General features: G+C 48.6%; 1 protein-coding gene across 1 annotated transcript in view; it reads right to left on the bottom strand.

Moving 5' to 3' along the window:
- Positions 1–23477, bottom strand: part of ADAMTS12 (ADAM metallopeptidase with thrombospondin type 1 motif 12) — a 180630-nt gene that overhangs the window by 27611 nt on the left and 129542 nt on the right. Inside the window, exons 14-19 of the mRNA XM_008154813.3 lie at positions 23114–23234; positions 19269–19513; positions 18413–18551; positions 9913–10039; positions 6789–6999; positions 867–1997 (exon numbers count right to left, since the gene is read on the bottom strand). Of these exons, the coding sequence (XP_008153035.2) occupies positions 867–1997; positions 6789–6999; positions 9913–10039; positions 18413–18551; positions 19269–19513; positions 23114–23234 (1974 nt within the window). The remainder of the gene's footprint in view (positions 1–866; positions 1998–6788; positions 7000–9912; positions 10040–18412; positions 18552–19268; positions 19514–23113; positions 23235–23477) is intronic.

Raw genomic sequence — 23477 nt, 5'->3', positions numbered from 1 at the left:
TTTTCATCATATGTTTTTTTCTCCCTCCATATTCTAATTCTTGTAACAAGCTCACATGATCTTTTTGAATACAAGCAAACACACCCACAAGAAAGAAAATAATTGATACAGTGAGCTACAGACTTCTTTAAAGAATGGGAGCTAGAATTCCATTCTAATTGTTCTTACTTGATGGGTTTAGCGTAGGGTCTCAAACGTTAGCTTTCTGAATGAAACGTGCCCTTTCGGTTGGCCTTCATCACAGGATGACCACAGCTCACAGCTGGAGGGACCCTGAGGTGACCTACACTGGCTCATTGTCCTGCAAATGAGAAGCAGGCTCAGTGGGAGGCCCCGCTCCCCACTATCACACAGCTGGCTGGCCAGGCCTCCTGACGTGGTGCCAGATTCTTTTCACTGTATCTCACCACATCTGTTCTCTTCCCTGGAGGTTTTCTTTTTTTTTCATTTTTGGAATTAGGGAAGTAAAGAGGGGGGTGAGGGCATGAACCTGATTGCTTCATGCTTACTCCACATTAGACTGCATTTCAGACAAGCCCATTTTGAAACTTGCACAAGAATGCATCAGCCCTAACTATTTTCCAGAGAGAAATGGGCATGCGGTAAGAAATGGAACTCCTGCCCTAGCTGGTTTGGCTCAGTGGATAGAGCGTCGGCCTGCGGACTGAAGGGTCCCAGGGTTCGATTCTGGTCAAGGGCATGTACCTTGGTTGCGGGCACATCCCCAGTGGGGAGTGTGCAGGAGGCAGCTGATCGATGTTTCTCTCTCATCGATGTTTCTAACTCTCTATCCCTCTCTCTTCCTCTCTGTAAAAAATTCAATAAAATATATTTTAAGAAAAGAAAATAAGAAATGGAACTCCTACCTCACTCCAGTTTCCGACGACCCAGTGCGCAGGGCTGCGGTCCGGGCGCTGCTTGTAGCTGGAGGCGTTCAGCAGGAAGCCCTCGGCCATCAGACTGGCTGCGTCGTCCTCGGTGAGGACGGGCCCCGGGCTCTGTGTGGGGTTCATGCTGCTGGGCAGTTGCGGGGGGCTGTGGCTTACTGACTTGTCCGAGGGTGCTGGCGGGTGGCCTCCCCGCAGAGGGAGTGACGTGGTAGCTGGCTCTCCAGTGCCCACCCCCTCAGCTCTGGGTGTCCCGGTTTTGAGAGTAGTAGGTCCCTGGCTGGGCGGCAGTCCTGTCACTGTGCTGACGGGTGGCCACAAGGATGCCCCCCAAAGAGAAGGCGTTGGTGGAGGTGCAAGGGGCACGTCTGTGCTTCTTTCTGCTGAAGCATCCTTCCCGGGGGCCGCGGTCTGGGTCCACAGGACAGAGCTGCTGTCGGTCCTGTCCTCAGGGGGCTCGCTGCCTGCCCCCGAGCCGCTGGGGCTCTCGGCGTCCGGCTCCCCGTCCAGGGTGCTGGAGGGTGGGGGCACCTGCCGGGCCCCGGAGCTGCTGGGCGATGCCCCGTCAGAGCCGCTCATGGTCGTGGCTAAAAGGCCCCCCTCTGAGGTGGGCCCAGGCTCTGAACGGGGGGCACTCTCTCCATGTGGCTGGCTGCTCGGTGGCCAGGCCGTGAGGACGGGCTGGGAGGCAGCCCCAGTGGGAATGGCATCAGGGGTGTCCAGCTCGGTGTGGATGGAGCTGTTCTGCCACCGTGTCCCACCCAGGCCTCCTTCCCCAGAGGCTGTGGTGGGACGAGGGCTGCTGGTGGCCCTGGTGCTGGTGGCCGTGGTGCTGGTGGCCCTGGCCCCGGGCCCCGGGGGCGTGGGCGGCGATCTGGGGCCGGCTGGGGGCGGGATGGGCTGCCGGGGGCCATGCCCAGAGGTTGGCGGCCTTCTCCCGCTGGGCACGGAGCCTCGGCCGGGGGCCAGGAACCTGCGGCTGGACGGGCACTGCTGGAGGCCGCACAGGGCCCGGCTGTTGGGCTTCCTCGTCGCGTCGCAAGGCTCGTCGTGGTTCTTGGCGCAGGTGACACTGCGCGTCCGCACGCCGCCGCCGCAGGACACAGAGCACTGCAAGAGAGGGACAGCGGTCAGGGGGGCCCTGGGTCTCACTGCAAGAGAGGGCAGTGGTCAGGGGGGACCTGGGTCTCACTGCAAGAGAGGGCAGTGGTCAGGGGGGCCCTGGGTCTCACTGCAAGAGAGGGACAGCGGTCAGGGGGGCCTGGGTCTCACTGCAAGAGAGGGACAGCGGTCAGGGGGGGCCCTGGGTCTCACTGCAAGAGAGGGACAGCGGTCAGGGGGGGCCCTGGGTCTCACCCTCAGGCTGAGGACAGACAGAAACACACTGCACGGCTCAATCGGTCACACCTCACCTCTCTGTTTTGCGTGGACACGCCTTCAATTCCCCATGGAACTATGTATCTTCTGGAGACCATCTGAGGCTCAGAACCAACCATTTGCCCTCCACAAGCGGAAAACACAAACCATGAGGGTGTAAATGAAGTCTCCCTGGGCTTTGAGTGTTGGACAGGGATTCACAAAGAGTGCAAACATTTAAATAAGCCACCTAGTCTTTTAAAGAGACAGTAGTAATATCTCTCCTAGGGTTTTGATGCTATTAAATGAATATAAAATGCTTATACATTCTCTGAAACTCATGAAGTTGGTTCTAATGAACCTTCCCCTTTCTTTGTAGGGAATACCCATTGTAACTCCCATAGTCTCACCCACAAGCTCCATTGCCACTTGCCTGTGTCAGGTAGAATCCTATGAAAAGCTAGACATGCTCACACCTGTATATAGATCCAGGACCTTTCTGCCATTTAAGGTGGGTAGTTAATCAAAGGTGGGAGCGACCCTTTACAAAGTGTTCGGTGAGCCCTGTAGCGCGGTATTAATCTATATGGGGTCATGGCGGCGACCCCGTCCCCCGCCTCAGTGTTCCCTCCACGTTCTGCAGGGCACTGCAATCCTGGCTCTGTGCTGGGAGGCTGTGTGACCTTTGAAAAGTTCCTATGCCCGAGTTTCTTCACCTGCACAATGGGGCTTAATAAGGCCATTGTGAGGTACTGTCCATGCCCGATATGTATTTGCTATTAATATGTAATTAAATACTGACTGCCGATTTGGCAGGGTCCTTTCGTTACTATGAAAGCAATGCATTAGTCCCCCCTCCACCCTTTTTTTAGGCTTATCACATTTGTGTGGCCCCTTAGCCCTGTGCTTACAGTGCTCTGTGCATAAAAGGGTCCTGAGTCTGGCTACTGATTTATGGCCCCCACGTGAAGGAGGCCACAGATCAACTCCATCAGGATATTTGGGTGCCATTGACCGGACAGGCTTGTAAAATCAGAGTTTCATAGAAAATAGACCCTTGCCTTCTTGCCTGATAATAAAATTACCATTTAGTAAACAATTGCTATTTACCAGGCACTATGTGAAGGGCTACATGGATTGTCTTCAAGCCTTACACTAACCATGTCTTTCTAAATGAGAAAAGGCAGAGAGAGGTTTAACACTAGCTCAAGGTCATACAATAAAGGCTTGCCAGGGCTGGAAAATCTAGAAACACTGCTATCCCACTAAAATCCATTAGTCTAACTGCCAGGAGAAATAGGGGACTCAATGAACTAATATCCACCTCATGGAGTTATTTTACACGTGAAATGAGACACACTATGTAGTATAGAGAACACTCAACAAACGATGGATGACATTATTGCTATTTCCATCGATTCACTTTACTTACAAATAATTATATGAGTAGAGCTTACTGTGTGCCTGGCACTGTTCTAGTAAGAACTTAGAAATATTCATTTATTTAATCCTCATAACTTCCCTTGAGGCTAAGTACCACCCCTCTCCACATTTTGTGGACGCAGAAAAGAAGCCACAGAAGGAACAATACAAGCCACAGAAGGAACTACAAAGAGGTTACCTAGCCAGTAAGTGGCCGAGCCAGGCTCTGAGCCCAGGGACTCATGTCCCGGAGACCATGTCCTTCACCACTAGACCGGCTGCCTCTCACAGGCTGGTCCCTGGAGAGGTGTCCCTAGTGAACATGGAGCCACAGAAACTTTGATACGTTATCTTTGTTTACAACATAAAGAGCCCCCCTTCTTTATCCTTCTAGCCAGAAAGTAAGTTGGGCAAAACCAGGAGACGAGTCTTGCTGAAACTTGAGATTGGGAGTAGAACCTGAGCTTAGAGGAGGAGGGGCTGGCCACAGGGGGCAGACAAGCCCTCCCTGGGAGAAGCCTCTAGCTCTCACTAGGTCTCTGCTCTGACCACGGACTCGGCTGAGCCCGCCCTTCTCTCCTTGCTTGGGCTGGTAGATCTGCCTTGACTGAGAAGAGCTGCTCATCACTTTGCCTTTCCTCCTTCTTCCCACCTTGGTCAGTCCAGGAGGACCATTCTGTAGGAGTCCCGGAGCCTCACGGTTCATGGGTCTTTTGGCCTGTCATGTGAGAGCTTTAGACTCATCCAGGGCAACCCGAAAGGCCCAATGCAGACCAAATGAGCAGGCATTTCTTGCCCATTACCCTGTTTGAATTAAGGTCAATCGCAAGACAAAATCCAGACCATGACCACTATGTATATATAGCAAGAATTACTATGTTTTCTCTCTTAAAAAAGTAGCTGATCAGAGTTAGAATGTCAAAGACATTTCATTGTATTCCGGCAAACAGAATATTTGAGAAGTTGAGGGCGAATGTATACAGCCATTAGCAAGATGGCAGAGGGAAGAAAGGAAGACCCATTTGATGAGTATTTTGATTCCGATTTAACTACAGGCACCTGTGCTGGCAACATCTGAACGAAGGCAGCGGCTCAGCCTTTCTGCTCTGCTCTGTCAAGTGAAAGCTAGAAACTGCATTCCCTGTCTGCTAACAATACACCGGCGAGGGCCTGTATTTGGAACAACAGACACAAGTACTTGTCACCTCCTGCCAACATGTTGGTCCTTTGCTCCAATTAAGTCACGTCATTTTGCTCCCCACAAACAGGAACACAATAAAAAGAACTCCTCAGCCAAACATGTAATTGCAGTTCTTTTAAAAAGCATTAGGACTCTGGCAATTAGTAAATTCTACATGACAAAAATTAACTGCTTCTGATGCAGCCAAAACATTTTTGGTAAACAGATTTAATGGGCCAGCCACAGTACCCCATTCAGCCTTATTTCAACAACAGTGTAACTTACAACACTGGCTCTCCTTGTACCCTCCTGGGAATAGCAGGGGGAATGTTCTGGACTATTGCTCATATGGTGTACTGCCGATAGCAGCACATGAATCAGTGCTGCTATCGGCAGTACACCTGTATTAGTTTGTAGGTACATTTTCTTTACATGTATACCTCTGTCTTTTCTTTTTGTCCTAGCTCTCCATTTGATAGGAAGTTCTTACAGTACAGGGACCATACTTGCCATTTAAAAAAATGTCGGCTAAATGACCAAGAACTCATTCTGTACAGGATTAGAAGCTAAAAAAGCCCAAGCTGTGACTATGAGCTAATGAAATCGAGTTTTGGAAATAAGGTCATCAAAGTGGCTGTATTCAGAGGAGTTTGTGTTCAATTAGTTATCTTCAGGGGTGGCAATGTTGCTTACACAAATTTTCAAAGTCCTCTTCATTAAACACTTTCAGAGTAACTTTATAAGTGATTAAAATTAGTCTCATTTACTTATAATAAAATATAACTTTTTAAACAAAAAGGTTTTATCTGAATTGGTCACATTACTCCCTTGCCCATCAAACTTAGTTCCAATTGATTTTCTAATTGATTCTCCTGAACCCAATGTTTTCCATTTCTCCGAGGGTGAGTTCTAAGAAGAGTTCCTCAGACATTCTGGCCAATGGGAGCATTCCTGTGGAAAGCGTGTGGCTTCCCAAGGAAGCGTATGGAAGGCAGCATCCGTGGATAAACTCTGCCCTGCTGGTTGTTAAAAAGCATTTGTTTTCTGTCACTCCTTAGGTCGTTGACTGAAATGTGCATAAGGAAGCAGAGTGGAGCCCCAGAGACTCCAGGGTCCTGGGAGCTAAAGGGGTCCATTTCCATCACAGACCCTGTGCGCATGAGCCTGGGTGTTACCAGGTGCCATGGTGACTCAAGGACAACGGAAGCTGGAAGCTTTCATGACCGAGCCCACTAATTTCTAGTTACACGCAGAGAATTAAGTCAAATTAACGTTGGGGAAACGCACCACTTATTTGAATGCATGTGGCGAATAACAGCGGCCATCCTAAACCTGGGTCAGGCCTGGCCTTGCCACGTGCCGGAAAGATGGGTGTTTGAGAGGCACCGCCTGTCACCCCACCATCAGAGCAACACTCCTTGGCTTCACTTTACTGGAGCAGCTCCAGGGACACATAAGCACGGTCAGTGTCTCACACACTGGCTCTGGGTGGGTGGGAGCCCTGATGTGCTGCCAGTGGTTTAACAACAGGCCGACAAAGCCCTGATGATTTATCACTGAGCTGCGTGAGCCTGTGAAGCAGGGCCCAGCCCTTCCCTGGCAGGTGTTTGACCACTGGACAAGGGAGAGAAAGATCCTGTAAGAACAGAAAATAAGCAAATGGAATCCTGGGCAGTGGGGAATGCAGCAAATGGAATCCTGGGCAGCGGGGAATGCAGCAAATGGAATCCTGGGCAGTGGGGAATGCAGCAAATGGAATCCTGGGCAGTGGGGAATGCAGCAAATGGAATCCTGGGCAGTGGGGAATGCAGGAGACGGGCCAGAGATGCGACACTGGCCACTGCACTTTTTCTCTAGGGTCACTTGGATTGATGAGGAATGGGAGGGGCTGGTGAGGATGCGGCATAGATAATGCCAGTCTCCCTTTGGACCCCTGCGCTCACCTCACTCCAGTTGCCTACGGTCCAGTCCGATGGGCACAAGATGTCCCTGTTGCAGGACACGAGGGCCTTGGGCTTCAGCAGGTGCAGGCAGTCTGTAGCCGGCAGAGCCTGCTCGTCAGAGCCCATGGTCTGGATACACAGCACTGTTCGCGTCTTCTCTCCGTGCGGCCCACACGTCGCCGAACACGCTTCCCACTCCCCTGTCCACCACCTGCAGACACACATGGACATGTGAGAGAAGATCACCAAAACCCCCGTTACATTATTCTTAAAACAAGCATGTTAACTTAATTCCTTTTCTTTAATCCCTTCTGAATCTGCATGCATGACTTAAGTTTAGAGTCAGGTTTTTCTGCTTGTTTATGTCATTTTCATTGTGTTTTGATGTGTGAGAAATACATTTGGGTAGATTTGGGGGTTCTGGCTTTAGCACGAGCACTTGTCCATTCTGAGGTCCTGGGCAGCAGCATTATGTGGTTGTACTGCTCAGCAGACGGATCTGGGTTCAAATCCAGACTCTGCCCCTTGTAGGTAATCGCATGGTTTCCAAGCTTTGGAGCTTCTGTGACCTGGTGGAGGGATCTGCTCCGCCCTTCCCCAGCTTTTACATCATGCCTGCCTTAAGTCGCCTCTATTAGTTTATATAACAAATCACCACAAACTTGGCAGTTTAAAACAACAGAAATCTAGTTTTTTATAGTTCTGGAGGACAGACATCCAAAGTCAGTATTACTGGCATGAAATTGAAGTGTAGGCAGGGAGGCACTCTCTCCAGATGCTCTGGGGAAGGCCTGCTCCCGACCTCTTTCAGTCTGGGTGGCTGCCAGCATTCCTTGGCTTGTAGCCCCTCATGCCGATCTTTAAGGCTAGTGTCTTAGCGTCTTTCAAATCTCTCTCTGCTCCATCTTTGCATTGCCTTCTCGAGTGTGTGTGTGTGTGTGTGTGTGTGTGTGTGTGTGAATTTTCCCTCTGCCTCTCTCTTATAAGAACACTTGTGATGACATTTAGGGCCCAAGTGGATAATCCAGGATAATCTCTTCATTTCAAGACTCTTAATCACATCTGCAAAGATCCTTTTTCCAAGTTTGCGGCTGCGGGAACAGGACGTGGCTGTCTTTGACCTAGTTTTCAGCCCCACATTCAGGGCCAATGTCCAGTCCCGAGAGCTGGGTTAGTGATGAGTTCCTTTGTCAAGGCTCCTCCTCTGTGTCTGCAGGGGTTCGGCCTTGGCTCATTTTCTGCCCACCAGCCTCTGCACTCTTGCCCAATAGCCATCTCCTTCGAACTCTGCCTGTATCTTATAGGGTTGTCTCCAACCAGAAAGTTCTGGAAATTGGAGGGCAGAGGTAGGAAGAAATAACCACCCTTGTGGAAAGGGAATTCTGGAAAGAGTGAAGCCCAGTTTGTAGCTACAGGCGAATAAGAAAATGTCAGATACAGACTGATGTCTGTTATAAAACAGGACATCATCTGATACCCAATCCACAACCTTTGACCCCATCGTTTTTAGGTACACAGCCTTGGCCTTAGCACGGGAGTGTGTGCATCAGATGTCTTGGTTCCCACCACACTAGCACAGTGCTTGCTTCGCTTCAGACCCAGCCCAGGAGAGAGGAGGGGTGCCAGCCTCTCTGTGGGGGCATCTGCTGCTCGCAGACCTGCTGCGGGCTTTGGAGCCTTGGATTCAAACCTCTGCCATCTCCCAGCTGCATGCTGTGCGTGAGGCAATGAACTTTCCTTCCTCTGTCAAACTGGCAGAACAACGGTTACTCTCCAAGTAGTTGAGAACAATAACGGGAACATATCAGGCATCTCTAAAACGCTGCCAAGAGTGAAGGAGGCACTTAAAACACCCCTACTGTTTACTTCTCTTCCACTTTCACAATTGCTGTTTCAACACTAAGCAATTCTGACACCAGCTGTTTGGAGTTCAGGGCTCAGTCCCACCGGACTGCCCACGCCCTGCCCTTCAGACACCCATGGCAAGTCCATGTTGTCCCCTGCGCTTCTGACCTACTGGCTAGAGGGTTCCCATGACCTCCTCCTCGGCTCCGGTAATTTGCCAGAGTGGCTCACAGAGCTCAGGAAACACCTGATTTGCTAGATTACTGGTGCATTAAAGGATATGCTCAGGAACATCCAGAAGAAAGAGGCGTAGGGCAAAGGGCACAGAGCTCCCACACCCTCTTCAGGCGCGCCACCCTTCCAGCACCTCTGGGTGGCTCAGCACCCGAAAGCTCTCTTTATTTATTTATTTATTTATTTATTATTTATTTATTTATTGGAGGCTTCATTACATCAGCACAACTGATGAAATCATTGGCCATTAGCAATTAACTCAACCTCTAGGCCCTCTCCCTTCCCTCTTCCTTCCCTCATCCTTCTTTCCTTCCTTCCTTCCTTCCTTCCTTCTCTCTCCCTCCCTCCTTTCCTACCTTCCTTTTCTTCTCTTTTTCTTTTTAACACAAACCCCTCATAATAACATCCAAGCTACCTTCTGTGACCCCAGTATGATTAGTAGAGATTAATCTCTCTATTAAAGTGGTTCCCACCAAGGGTGACTGTCCCACAGCAGACATTTGGAGACCTTATGGGTGTCATGGTGGGGCAGGGTGCTGCTCAGATCTAAACAGCTACAGAGGAACACTGTTGGGCATCCTACAATGCACAAGACAGCCCCCCACAGCAAAGCACTATCGGCCTCAGATCTCAACAGGGCCGAGGCTGAGAAAGCCGGGGTGGTAACCCTACTCCTGCAGGCAGCCGTAGGTACAGCGGGCACTAGGATCAAAGTGTCCACGTGCTGTCTGGAGGCGGCTGTCCCCCTGGGAAGATGCTCTCGGAAAAGCCACACGCAATAACGGAAGCACTTTCGGGTGACTAGAAAGCATTCTCCTGAAACTTGGTCTTCCTAAATAATTAAACACAGAGCACACCAGCTTAGCAACCAACACTGCTCTCTGCGGAGTGTCCTCACTCACAGCTTGCCACCAGCTCCAGCAGCGTGGCCGAGAGGCCGGTGACAGCTGCCATATTGACTCTAACAACAGAGCCCCGGGCCCCCCTGGGTCACCGAGCTGTGGTGCAAGGAGGACGCAGCGCTCCAGCTGCCAGCAGGGCTCACCTGGGCGGACAGTCCTTCGCCCGGCACTTCTTCTGTCTCCCATTGGGCTGTGTTTCTGGGTCACAGAACGTGGCCTTCACCGTCCCGTGGCCCTTCTTCACGCAGTGGGCGGTCTGGCGGCGGATTCCTGGGGGGCGGGCAGGAAGGTTCACACCTATTCAATCCCCAGCCCACATGCTCGGTGTCAGGCCCTGGTCATGCCAAGGGCTTATGCGTAGAGCTGATGGGAAAGTTGTCCAGAAGGCATTTAGTTCTTAAAGTGGGGGCAAGGAACGGGTCCTCTTATTGGCCACACTCACGCTGCAGCTGGCAGTGCATGGAGGGACCACGGATATACAGGTGGACTCATCTATAACCTAACACACAGATTAGAATCCAGCTGTGGGGATAAGACTCACACATCTACGCCAAATAAAAAAACGGAGTGAGATTTAAAGAAGGAAAGCAGACATCACCCCCAGGTATTCCAACCCAATTGCTACGCTATGTGTTTAGTAAAGAAATAGAGGAGGCAGGGACCTTCATATTAGCTGGGGTTCATCAACTGTAAGACAGGAGTAAAATGCAAAATGGTGTTGTGAAGTCTGAGGGGTTCAGCTCTGCAAGGAGAGGCTCTGACACAGGGGCTGACAAGGCTGCTGCCTTTGGCGACCAGGTCGGGAAGGAAGTCAGAACGGCAGACAGGGAGCAGCAGGTACAGCAAGCCCCTCTGCAGGCGGGCTCGGCGTTGGATGTAAGGAACAGCTGACTCAAGCAGTGCTGGCCTTGACCAGGTGTTGATCTAAACCAGGTGTGTGTCCCAGACAAACACAAACAGAGAGAAAATGGGTGACCTCTGATCGATTTTAACATAAAACGGCAGCCTCACAACAACCCAATGAGGTCAACACTACCACGACCACTATCTGACAGATGAAGAAACTGAGGTCCAGTGAAGGCCCACGGGCTGGGCAAGGAGAAGGACCCCCGGCCTTGCTAACTAGGACGTCATCCGCAAGAGAACTTGGAGGAGTGGCCAGAATGCCCGGCCTGAGGTGAAGGGATGGTGAGGAAGAGTGTCATCATCCCTCTGAGAGAGAGGACGCTTCAGTGTTGAATGTGAAACGTGGGGTGAGGAGACTGAGACCCCAGGGGACGGAGCCACCAGCTTGCATAAGGCAGGCGCCTGAAGGCACCGGCCTGGAGCGCGCTCATGGCGCACGGAACTGGAAAGGCCCGAGTACCCCAGGGAGACGGTCACCTCCTCACTCTCCTGGCAAGGACGTGGAGGGGCTCCCCTCAGCCACACAGCCGACAGGACCTGAACTGCAGCCAGGCCTCCCACAGCCGCCACCTCACCCTGCCTCACAGGTTCGCAGCCAGCCCAGTGGCCCAGGCTGGCATCTCCCCTTCCCTGAAAACGTCTGAGGGAGTTGCAAATAATAAGAAAAGCCTTTAAGCTTGCTCAGTGGTTCAAGCATTGGCCCGAGTACCGGATGGTCTCGGGTTTGATTCCCAGTCAAGGGCATGCACCTGGGTTGCAGGTTCAATCCCCGAGTGGTAGGGGTGCATGTGGGGGACAACCAATCGATGTGTCTTTCTCACATTGATGTTTCGATGTTTCTCTCTCCCCCTCCCTCCCTCCCACTATCTCTAAAAAAAAAAAAAAAAAAGTAATGAAAATATATCCTCGGGTGAGGATTAACAACAACCAAAAATATCCTTTCAAATGACTCAACAGCATTATATTGTTAAACAAAACAGTATTTTTATCCTTTTTGAAAACATACGTAACCTTTCAACCATGCAGGCTTTCTCAACTGATAGACGATGTGTTATTCTTATTTTGTCATAAGAATAAACCACTTTCATCAGCTGGAAGCAACATTGTAAGGGGAACTTTGCTGGCACAACGAGCGAGTCATTGTTTGGAAAGACAAACTCCCTCAGAGCATCTTAGACCAGGAGTGGAGAGGGATGGAGAAGGGCTGACGCTGGAGAAGCTGACATGTACCTGCCGCTGGAGCAGAGAAAACAGAAGAAGCTTAGATACTTAGAAGTTTTATTAAAACTTGGGTAGTTTGGCAAACTCTTGATGTTAGAAAATCAAAGGAAGCAAGCAGGTGACTCGCAAAGAGTTCAGAAACATTCCCAAAGGCTTGCTTCTGCGCAGGAATGGCAAGGACCAGTGTGCTCAGCGCTCCTGACTCTAGGGGGAGAGAGGGGGCACAAAACATGAAATAACCCCCCTTCAGGATGATAGTGACATTGCCTGAGTCAATCCGCTGGGCCAGCAGTGAGGGGACAGACGCACTGGCCAGGCACATACTGTCGAGTGCGTAACTGAAAATCAATAAGGATGCGTCAGAGTTTCTCTGTTGGAATGAATGGTCTGAACTGATCTAACCGTTCGTGCAAAAGAATAATGCCAGCAACACAGTTGATTATGTATGTTTATGTGTATATCTTATGTGTATATAGGCTTATGCATTCTTATACATAGAGATGTGAGTGACAGCAATGACAGAAGGGGTGGGAGGTAGCAGGTAGGATGATTTTGTTATTTTAAGGGACTCATGCTACCCATGAAGTGGGATAGTGTTATCTGAAAGTGGATTTGGATTAGCTGTAAATGTACAATGTAAACTCGAGGGCAATCACTAAAAAAAGTAACTTAGCCATCCAGTTAAGGGTTGTCATTAGTTCATTCACGAAGTACAGACCTCCACTGCGTATCACTTGAAATTTATTTTATATTTTTATGCATGTGATAAACACCTCACTACCTTTAATATAAACCCTCTAGCTATTGTTAGAGATCAATATCTGGATGTGGCTGGTTTTCCCTGACAATGACAGTGGACAAAGTCACATGGATTGGCACCAAGATCTGTTGAGACAGTAAAAAACGTATCTGACTCTGGTTTTGCAAGGAAGTGAATTCTGTCTGTTACACATCACTATGTGGTCACACATCAGGAACGGAGTGGAATATGTGTCCCCATTCATGGTTCTCCTGTTGTATCAATGTATTTGGCCAAATCTCAAACTCCATGGACAGGTGAGCTTCAGTAGGAATGCTGTCAGATACACCCTGTAAGGATGTTTCAGTAACCCTCCCCATCTGTCCCACACGTGTTTACTTCCAACGAACACGATCTGGTTTCCTAGGCGGCTTAGGACAGTTTGAACCATCTCTAGGAGTGTTGCATGGTCTTTGGAATTTTTAATGTTTGCCTTTTCCTACTAGAACACGATGCTCCTTACACAGAGGGTCAGTGGTAAGCTCCGGGGAGAATCCAGCCACGTGGGGGAGGGAACACCTGAAGCTCACGGCAGAGCAGGGACGCGTGCTCCCCTCTGTGCAGCCGCCGTTGCGCTTGTAGCCCCAAAAATGCGGAACAGAGGAGCCCACAGAGCACACACTGGAGAAGGTCGCGATCAGAAGTGAGGACCCATTTTCTAACAATGGCGCCATCACTACGCGTTTCATAGGAAACAGGAAATGTTGGCTAGAAGGTGCTACAGCTGACCGAGTTCTGCAGTGTTAGAGACGCGATGGGGCAAAAAGGTGGCTTTTACGTCTTGACAAAAGCAGTCTGGAGTTTTTGCCAAAATATGTTCTTGTTTAATGAAGAGTCCTGAAGCTTCCTATTGAGACCAGCCTCTGGGTCAAGCCAGTCCTGCAGCTGTTTCTTCACAGATAACCCAGTGGTTGGCCTTTCATGGCTGATCTTTTGAAGGGCAACTCCGGTGAATTTTCTCAGCAAGCCTTTCGTCATGGGTGGTAGCACTTGTGATTCCATCCCCTTCCAACTTTCCCTGAAGGAGCTAGTCCTAAATTCCCCCAGGCTCACCCCAAAGTCAGCCCTGGGGTAAGGCAGGAGGGAAAGCAAGTGAGGCTGAGAGGACAGAGGAACGGACACGAGCATGGAGAGAGGACCGTCGCTGGTCTCCACGGAGGGTCCCCTTGACCTCTGAAAAGTGGGCTATGAAACATAGGCTGGCTTTGCGACATTTCGCTAAGTTTATAATATTGGGTTGCCAGTTTTTAACATGGTTTTATGATCTAGAACAGGCGTCCTCAAACTACGGCCCGCGGGCCACATGCGGGTGTTTTTGCTGTTTTGTTTTTTTACTTCAAGATAAGATATGTGCAGTGTGCATAGGAATTTGTTCATAGTTTTTTTAAAACTATAGTCCGGCCCTCCAACGGTCTGAGGGACAGTGAACTGGCCCCCTGTTTAAAAAGTTTGAGGACCCCTGATCTAGAACAAAGATAATAAAAATTGTTACTCATCAAACTAAGGAAATAGCATACTAGTGAATTTATGCTTAAATAGCCTTCTGCTTCAAAGGCACAATAAGAACACGTAGAATGTAAATATATAAGAAATATTAAATAATAAAATGTAAAGATATAAAAAGAGAAAGCCAAGAAGACACGATGCTGCAATGTAGGTAAATATCCCACTGAAGGGTGGGCAGCGTTCCGGGAAGGGTCTGCCAGGCTCTTGGGCAGAAGCCATTAGTGGGGGCCCCGTGCTCAACTCCAGTGACGTCTGAGGACCTGAAGTGCTCACACGAGAAGGGGAGGAGACGAGACTGCCCTCGTCTCAAAGTTTTAAAGCCTTAACTAGTGATGAGCTCCAGGCCTAGGAAGGTGATAAAACAAGGATGCAGCTTTTACTCAGGAGCTCAGCCAAGGTGCCTGCTGGCTCCATGACGATTTCTATCACCTCCTCAATGTCTCTAAGAGACCGCCATGCTGATTGAGCTTACCAAGTCCTGTTCTGAAAGGAGGTCTCACAGTGTGGCCAGGAAAAAGATACCAAAACACTAGGAAGAGTGGGTGCACACGGAGAGAAGGGAGGGAAGGGGCAGGAAAGAGAAAAAAGAAAAAGAAACTAAAAGGAAATCACATTCAAATTATAATTCCAAAATACGTAAAAAATCTGATGCTAAGAAAAGCAGAAAAATAATTACAATGGGGATTCATTCTGGACAAGATATAAGGCCGCGCTATGAACTGAATGTTTGTGTCCTCTCACATTCATGTATTCGAGCCCTAACGCCCAGTGTGATGGCATTTGGAGATGGGGCCTTCGGGGCGTCATGAAGGCGGGAGTAGGTCCTGAGGTAGGGCACTCTGATGGAATGAATGCCCTTCTATCCAGAGAAAGGGACTCAAGCGGCCTTGCTCTCTCTGCCATGTGAGGCCACAGCGAGAAGCTAGTCATTTACCAGCCGGGAAAAGGATTCTCACTAGGAGCGGAATCCCCCAGCACCTTGATCTTGAACTTCGCAGCCTCCAGAACTACCATAAATGAGAAATAAATGCTTGTTGTTTAAGCCCCTCAGTCTAGGATGATTTGTTAGAGCAGCCCTGAGCTGACTAAGACAGGCAGTCTGACAAACACTTTTAAAGTCAGCATGACACTGCCTTGGGCATTTTCACCTAGAAATCTCCTGGGCACTTTAATTGAACACATATAACCATGAACTCTTCTTCAGAGCTGTTTCGTGTCACATTTTCCAAGTCTCTGTGAATGATACCACCATTTAGCCAGTTACCCCAGGGAACACAGTGGTGTTACCCTTCAACCTTCCCTCATGCTCAAACCACTCTCTACTGCCAGATACACTGAATCAACCCCGAAGTCCAGGCTAGTCTAGCTTCTAAATATCGCCACATTTATATAATTTTGCCATCTGTGCCACCTTAATTCTTGTTAAACCACTGTTAGGACTTCCCTATGCCACTACAAAGATCTCCTATCTCTTTTCCTTGCCTCTAGTAGTCAACTCTGGGGAAAGGGGAAGGGAGTGAAATTTAGGAGTACTTTTCAAATTGCTGGTTTTTAAAAAGATTGGTTTATATTGGTTTTAGGGAGAGAGGAGAAGGAGAAAGAGAGAGAGAGAAATATGGATGTGAGAGTGAAACATCTATTGCCTGCCTCCTGCATGCCCCCTACTGGGGATCAAGCCTGAAACCCGGGCATGTGCCCTGACCAGGAATCCAACTGGCGACCTTTTGGCACGTGGGATGACACTCAACCAACTGAGTCACACTGGCCAGAGCTCTTCAAGTGTTTCTGTGCATTTTTCCTTTAAAAATGAGGATTGAAACAAACATGACATAATGGGAAGATCTGATAAAGCTGAGTGGTTGATATATAGGAGTTTGTCATTACAGTTTCTGTCTTGCTGGGACATTTGAAATGTTTTTCCAGTGTAAAAGCATAAAACTAAAATAATACAATACTAAAAAGAAAATAAAAGGATTGTATTACCTGATTATAAGCTTTTAACTATGGGAATCAATCTATATATATAAAAGCCTAAGTGACCAGCAGATTGTTTGACTGGTAGCTATGATGCACACTAACCACCAGAGGGCAGACGCTCAACACAGGAGCAGAAACCACACGCCTGGAAACATGGAACAGACTGATGAATCTCAGAGAGAAATGGGGGGGGGGGGGGGGGAGGGAAGGGCAGGAAGAGATTAACTGAAGATCTTATATGCATACAAACGCCCAGTGCATGACTGGTGGGGTTCCTTGGTCTGGCCTGTGCCCTCTCCAAAACTGGGACCCCTTGGGGGATGTCAGAGAGCAGTTTCAGCCCGATCCCTGCAGGCCAGGCCAAGGGACCCCATCGGTGCACAAATCCGTGCACTGGGCCTCTAGTTTGGTGTAAGTTTCTAAACATTATTGTAATATTTATACTTTGTGAAATTAGCAATTTTATCTGTAAATTAACACTAACAAGATCATCCTTTACATGGATGGCCCAAAGATGCTCATCAGAAAATGATGATTACTAAGGAATTGGTTAAGGGAATCTTGCTTTGTCTAGCCAGTGAAATATAATGCATCCCTAAAAGTGAGAGCTCTGAAGATTGAATAGCAAATGGAAAGGCACCATGTTATGCTGTTAAGTGAAAACACGTGTGTATAGGTACGCAAATACATCCATATGCACACCACTATATACATCGATGAACACTGAAAGGCAATAAAGCAAAGCACCAAAGTGCATGTGGAAGGGTGGTGACTTTATTTTAATTTTTCAGTAATGTTTTCCACTTACTTTTATAATATAGAAAGTTCTCTCTTAAAGGAAATGAAATACATTGCTGAGTACAGTGTTTTTGGCGGGCTTCCCTTTTTACAGTTAGCTGTGTGTGTCCTCTGGGAATAGTATTAGCATTTCATCCTGTGTGTGTGAGAGGCTGTCTTTCCTCTCTGCCACATAACAGAACTCACTGTCCCTCGGAGGCAGTGTGGCTGAAATGGTAGTTGCTGTTAAGGGTTAATCATTGCCTGAGTAAGCAGAGGCAATGCTGAAGGACCAGGCTGTGTCAAAACATGATGCCTGACTCACACTTCGTAAGGAGGCCTCATGTCTTAGCTAGCTGGGGGTGTACCGTTATGATCACTGCACAAATCGGCCATTTCCCTTGTGTTCCCCATGCTCTGAAACATGTGCAATGCAAAGGGCGAGTTCATGTTGAAACAGAAGGGGGTGGGGGATGGATGTTCTCCTGTTTTAGTGAGGCAGGAAGTTCCAGAACAGACTGAGACATGATCCAAAAGGAGAGAGAGAGGCACGGTCTTCCTCATATGGCACTAATGTTAAAGCGCCCCCAGGTGAGCGCAAGGCCCTGAGCCCTGCCCTCGTGGGCCCTGGACAAGTTCATGGGGCCCTACAGTGGGAGAGCCGTGCTCTACAACGTCCACTCGCTCCTCTGAGTTCCCAGCCTCTCTCTGCAGGGAGATCGTGCCCAGAGGACTAAGGCCCACAATGAAATGTGAGCGGAAGTGATGTGTGTCCATTCCAGGCCAAGGCCCTCGCTAGGAGGCAGTCTGCCTCTTCCGTTTCTCTCTTCCCCTGTCGGGCCCGCTGGAAACCACGCATTTCAGATGTCTTAGCTTGGAGATTAAGCAGGGCCGCCCAACCTGCCTCAGACTAGGAAAGGGTTAAAAACAAACCATTGTGTTGAATTCCTGATTATTTTTTTTTTTGTTACTATAGCAAAACCTACCCCAACTTCATACTCGACAGCAACGAATCTCTCCAACGCTTGATTTTGTCAGAGAAAACTACTCTCCCAGTTGAACTAAAAACTTCATAAATTTGGGCTAGAAATTAGGTTTTTGGGGGATTTGGCCACAATGTATAGCATGTCCTTGGGTGGGTTGCTTGACTTTGGTGGTCCTCATGTCCTCAACCAGAGCAGTGGTTGTTTTAAGTCTTTCTGTTTTGCTTTTTTAAAAACACATGGAACCCTTTCCTTAATCAAAACCTTTCACAAAGACCAGTCTATAAGCTGATGGAAGAAAAACTGTCTCTCCATTTAGACCGTGACCTGTACACTTACTCCTCACGGGGTCCCCTGGGCCATCTTTGGGGAACCCTCCGGACCCATGGCACAGATGGCAAACCACTGGCCTAGATGCCTCCCTGGCCCATTCTGGAGCTGCCGGGGGCTCCTAGCGAGAGCGCTGCTTCTCACCTGTGCCACACGTCACGCTGCACTCTGTCCAGCGGCCATACTGCCAGAAGTATGTCAGCTTCTCCACGTCATTGTCAAGACCATCTTTCCGGATCGTGTACTCATACTTGATGCCAGGGTTAATCACCAGGAATAGAAGCTAAGAGGCAAGAAGAGAGGGGTCAGGCCCAATGGTCATGACTTTACACTGGAAACCACAGTCACGTAACAATCCTATACAGTGTCCATCAGCTGAAAGGAGTTACGAAGCAGGCACTGGAGCAAAAGCCATTAAATGCACATGCCTCTACTCCCACCTGTACATCTGTACCTACCTATATCTATCTTTATACCCAACCAACAATCACTCTCAAATAGACAGCCTGTGTCAACCACACTGGAAACGAAAACCAGTCCTCCCAATGGATGGTTTTAGGGGCTCTGGCATTTCATTATGGGGGTTTCAGCCACTTGTAGTCGATAGAGGATTAATGGCACAAATTAATATCTTGCTTCCCTCCCTGTTCCTTGGTAGAAGAAGGTTTTTTGTTTTTTTTAAAAATATTTTTATTGATTTTAGAGAGGAAGGGAGAGGGATAGAGAGATAGAAACATCAATGATGAGAATCACTGATCAGCTGCCTCTGGCTCACCCCCTACTGGGGATTGAGCCTGCAACCCAGGCATGTGCCCTTGGCAGGAATCGAACCTGGGACCCTTCAGTCCACAGGCCTGATGCTCTATCCACTGAGCCACACCAGCTAGGACAGTAGAAGAAGTTTTAAGCATTCTTCAGTCATGTCTCCTAGCAAATACCTTGGGAAAAATTAGAAAAATCCGAACGGATGTGCATGTCAGCAGTTTCCTGTCTGCGTTACCTGGAGCCACACGGACTCGTTGGTGGGGCCGGCGGCCATCAGCTTCTCCAGGTCTCCTTTCCTGTCGTATTGAAAGACGGTGCCTGCCAGCTTGTAGTTCCCCTTCCACTGGATAATGAAGCCTCCGTTGAGGTAATACTTCTCAGGGTCTTCGCTCCTGAGGGCCAGGAAGTTCCCAGCCCCCTCCACCTCCATTACCCGAATGTCCCGTGCTCCTTTGGGGATCAGTCCGATGTCAACATAACCTAAGAAGAGAGGACACGGTGAGTGAAAGAGGCGTGCCAGCTCAGCGGAACACAGTTGGTTCCTGACACTTCGTTCATTCTCATCATGTAGCGCCCTTGGCTTCCTCCTGGGTGGTCACTGGGATTGGCAGAGGTACTAAGTATGGAGAACTTTAAAGAGCTGGGCCGCAAGCAGAATTCTCAGGAGCTTTGTGACTCACTATGTAAGCAATTCTGCGAGGAGAAGTGAAATAAACGCAGATTGCACTCTGAAGCTTTTGAGCTTGATCCAGCATTTGTTTCTCTGTGATTTTATGTTGATCGCTCAGAAATTTATATCCCCTAGCTAGCTTCTCAATAGCATCTCTGCTCCCCCATTTGTTGCTGCTGCCAGATTAATCATCCTAACGTTGCACTGGATACATCCTTTTGCTCATCCTCATTGCCTGCAAGTTAAAGATGGAGTCTTAGAGGTAATCTAATCACAGTGTGAATTCTGTAGGAGAATCCTGGGGGGAATCTTGGGTTGATTGCCACCCTGGTTCGCTTGAATACAGCCTGTGATGAGAAACGCAGCTCTGAGCACAGCTTTTTATATTGCTAGACAAGTCTATTCATTAGAGAGAGTTTTTTCTTAGGTTTTGCTGAAATATGAACTTATATTTTACTCTCATGTGTTCTAATCCAGCCTTCTAAAAAAGCACTGAGGACATCCATTTGACGACAGGGATCTATTCTAGCCAGTCTTCCTGCTTCCTGGTTATTCGTGGTAGGAGACACACTGGAGAGGAAAGTGCCGGAAACTGATCCTTGTCCCACTACTAGAGAGATGTGGACAGGGAATCCGGAAGGCTGGTCAACCTTAAATGCTCTGAAAGGTCAGAGCTAATCACTCACTGTTTAGTTGAGACATTGGTAGCTGAAGCAGCCTCCACCTGCTAGTCTTATGTAAATTCTTGCTGATTGGCTATTATTGGAATTTCCTGCCTAAAGGATATGGGTGTATCCCCTAACCTTAATAAAAGGGATAGCAAAGCCAGAGCGGGGTGTAGTCCTCCCCACAGAGCTGGGCTCCCGCCTGGCCCCCAAATTTCCCCAATTAATTCTTTTCTAGTCTCTTTCGTTTGTGTGCAGCCTTCTCCAGAACCCAAACCCTGAACCAGAACCCTGAACCACGCGGGACGTGAAAGGAGCTAACAGGGAAACATTTCCTCTCAGCATTCATCCTGTCCATGCTTCTTAAGAACCATCGCCTCAGGCACGCGATAGAGTGGGAGGGACGTGGATTGGGGATGGCACTGGGAAGGGAGCACCAAGGCAGGGGGCTCAGAACACTTGAGTTCTAGTTTCTGTGTTGCCACAGACAAGCTCTATGACGTCATCGATTTATTTAACTCCTTACAATGATGGGGCTTGACTGAGATGATGCCTGATGTCCACCCCAGCTCCGGGATTCCATCATTTGGCCCTTTTCTAAGCTAAACACTCATTAGTCCTTCAACCTCTCTATGCAAAATGTGGTTGGAAGAGCCTGATCATCCTGGCCCATTTTCCACTGAACATACACTAAGTTTCCAGCCTGACAAGCAAACCCGCATCTCTGTCCCTGAAAGTGCCCGACTGCTCCCCAGCACTCAGACATAGAGCGGCCTGGGGTCCTGGCAGCTCCCGCGCAGGCTTGGCCTGCAGGAGCGACTCGCTCAGGAGCTGGGTACAGGCCACACCTTCAGTCCGTTTTCCAAATGGCAGCTCCAATCCAGAGGAACCAAAACGTGGGTCTTGTCATAACTCCATTTGGCCCTCACACACTTCGCTGAGACGGCAAGTGAAAACTACCCATTTATAACTGACTCGGTGCAAATATTTACCACATGCAATTGAGGCGAATGTTGTTTATAAAAATGCCTTTGATGTACTGCTACCTGCAGCTATTTTATGACAGGACATTGCACAGCTTCCAGCCAGGAAAACCAACTGGCTACCACCTCATTCCTTGTTAAACACACACACACACACACACACACACACACACACACACACACACACGAGACAACTAGATGGAAAAGCAACAAAAGCATGCTTTTTCTTTTCCACTTAAGAGCAAAAATCCAAAATTTTAAGTATGTACCGTGGGTAGGTTCTGCCAAATTGAAAGGGCTGTGCTTCAAAATCTAAAATCAAAGCTTTCAGTGATGCAAGCGCTGCTTCTGAAGTTTGTAGACGGAAGATGTAAACTGAAGCAGATTTAGCCATGAGCAAGAGTAAGATATATTTGTAATATATATTTGCAAAAGATTACCCAGGAGGAAGCAAAGGATAAAATGATAGAGACTTGGATTGAAAAAGAACCCTGATAAGCTACCCACCAGACTCCTTTGCACATGACAAAAAGGCCCACCACAGAGAGAGCTGTCAAATGAAAAGGAACATTTCCATTTCCTTCCACCCTGCCTCCCCGTCCTCTATAGCAAAGACATTACAGTTAATAGTTTATTGGGCTCTCTTGTTTTTATGCATAGACATAATTTTCAAACAAGTAGGATTGTACTATATGAACTACTAATGAGTGCCTTTTCAATTTAACGTCTTTTCATTTTTTTTGGAGCATTTCAACATAATCCCCTTTATTTAAGCAATCCCTTGTTAATGGATAGTTAGGTGGAAGGGAATGGCTACCAACTGCTTTATGTAAAAAACTAGAGGCCTGATGCATGACATTCGTGCAGTGGAGGATGAGGGGGGTTCCTCAGCCCGGCCTGCGCCCTCTCGTAGTCCGGGACCCCCAAGGTGTCCTTAGCGCTGCTGTGGAGGTAGGAGAGGCTCCCGCCACCACTGCTGCGCTAGCCAGCTGTGAGCCCGGCTTCTGGCTGAGCAATGCTACCCCTGTGGGAGCACACTGACCACCACGGGGCAGCTCCTGTGTTGAGTATCTGCCCCCTGGTGGTCAGTGTGCATCATAGCGACCAGTTGTTCTGCCGTTCGGTAGATTTGCACATTACCCTTTTATTATATAGGATGAGGAACCTGAGTTCCCAAGAAAAGAAATCTATGCATCACACAGCAAGGCTCAGAGTATATGCACCTCTACCCAAGGTTTACTCACCCCTAATCTAGTGTTTTAATGGGGAAATGTGGTTGGCAGAACAGAGATAAAAAAAACAAATCCTCTTGTATATCTCATCCTCACGGGCCTTCTTTACAGAAATGAGAATAATAGTTGCAGGAGTAAAGGGTCATTGAAACATTTATTCTATTTCAAGGGAAGGCTTTAGGGTTGGTGAGACTATCTCCAAAGTATTTATATTAATAAAAGCGTAATATGCTAATTAGACCGAACAACCTTCCGGACGAAGCCAGGGCTGCTGCTGCAAGGGCCGGAGGGGCAGCCGGGGCTGCTGCCTTGGCCCTTGGTGCCCCTTGCACGAATTTCGTGCATCAGGCCTCTAGTTAAGAACAATGAATATATTCATTCAGTTAAAGCACTTTTCTTCCACCTTCCCCATTTTGCATTATTTGAAAGTCACAATCTGCTAAAACACAAAAACAAAAACAAAACCCAGCCATCAATCTTGCCCTCCATTCCCAGTCCCCTGCCACTTCAGTTATTTGTTTGTTTGTTACCAGATCCTTCTTTCTGTTTATACATCTTCCTCACAGTCTGGCAGGCAGAGCCGTCCCCAAGGCACACTCCGCAGCGATCCTCTGTGGCGTTGGAATCGATCTCGTAGTCACAGCCGACCATCTGCAGGAAGAGGGGTGGAGGATGAATGACATGAGCAGGAGGCATCACACCTGCCTTGGACCTTGGACTTCCCTTTTCCCCTTTGCTCTTGCACCATGACCCACTCCACCTAGAACGTCATAATTTCCTTCCACAGTCCCTTGGCAAAGGTGGAGACTGGGAGAATGCCTGGTTCTACGATGAGATAGATTCCCAGCCAAGGAAACTTAAAGTGTGAAGATAGGAAAGATTCATGCTTAACTG

The sequence above is a fragment of the Eptesicus fuscus genome, chromosome 4 (assembly GCF_027574615.1).
Source record: "Eptesicus fuscus isolate TK198812 chromosome 4, DD_ASM_mEF_20220401, whole genome shotgun sequence".
Taxonomy (NCBI): domain Eukaryota; kingdom Metazoa; phylum Chordata; class Mammalia; order Chiroptera; family Vespertilionidae; genus Eptesicus; species Eptesicus fuscus.
Note: the sequence above shows the minus strand (reverse complement) of the source record. Positions and strands in the feature narration are given on the sequence as shown.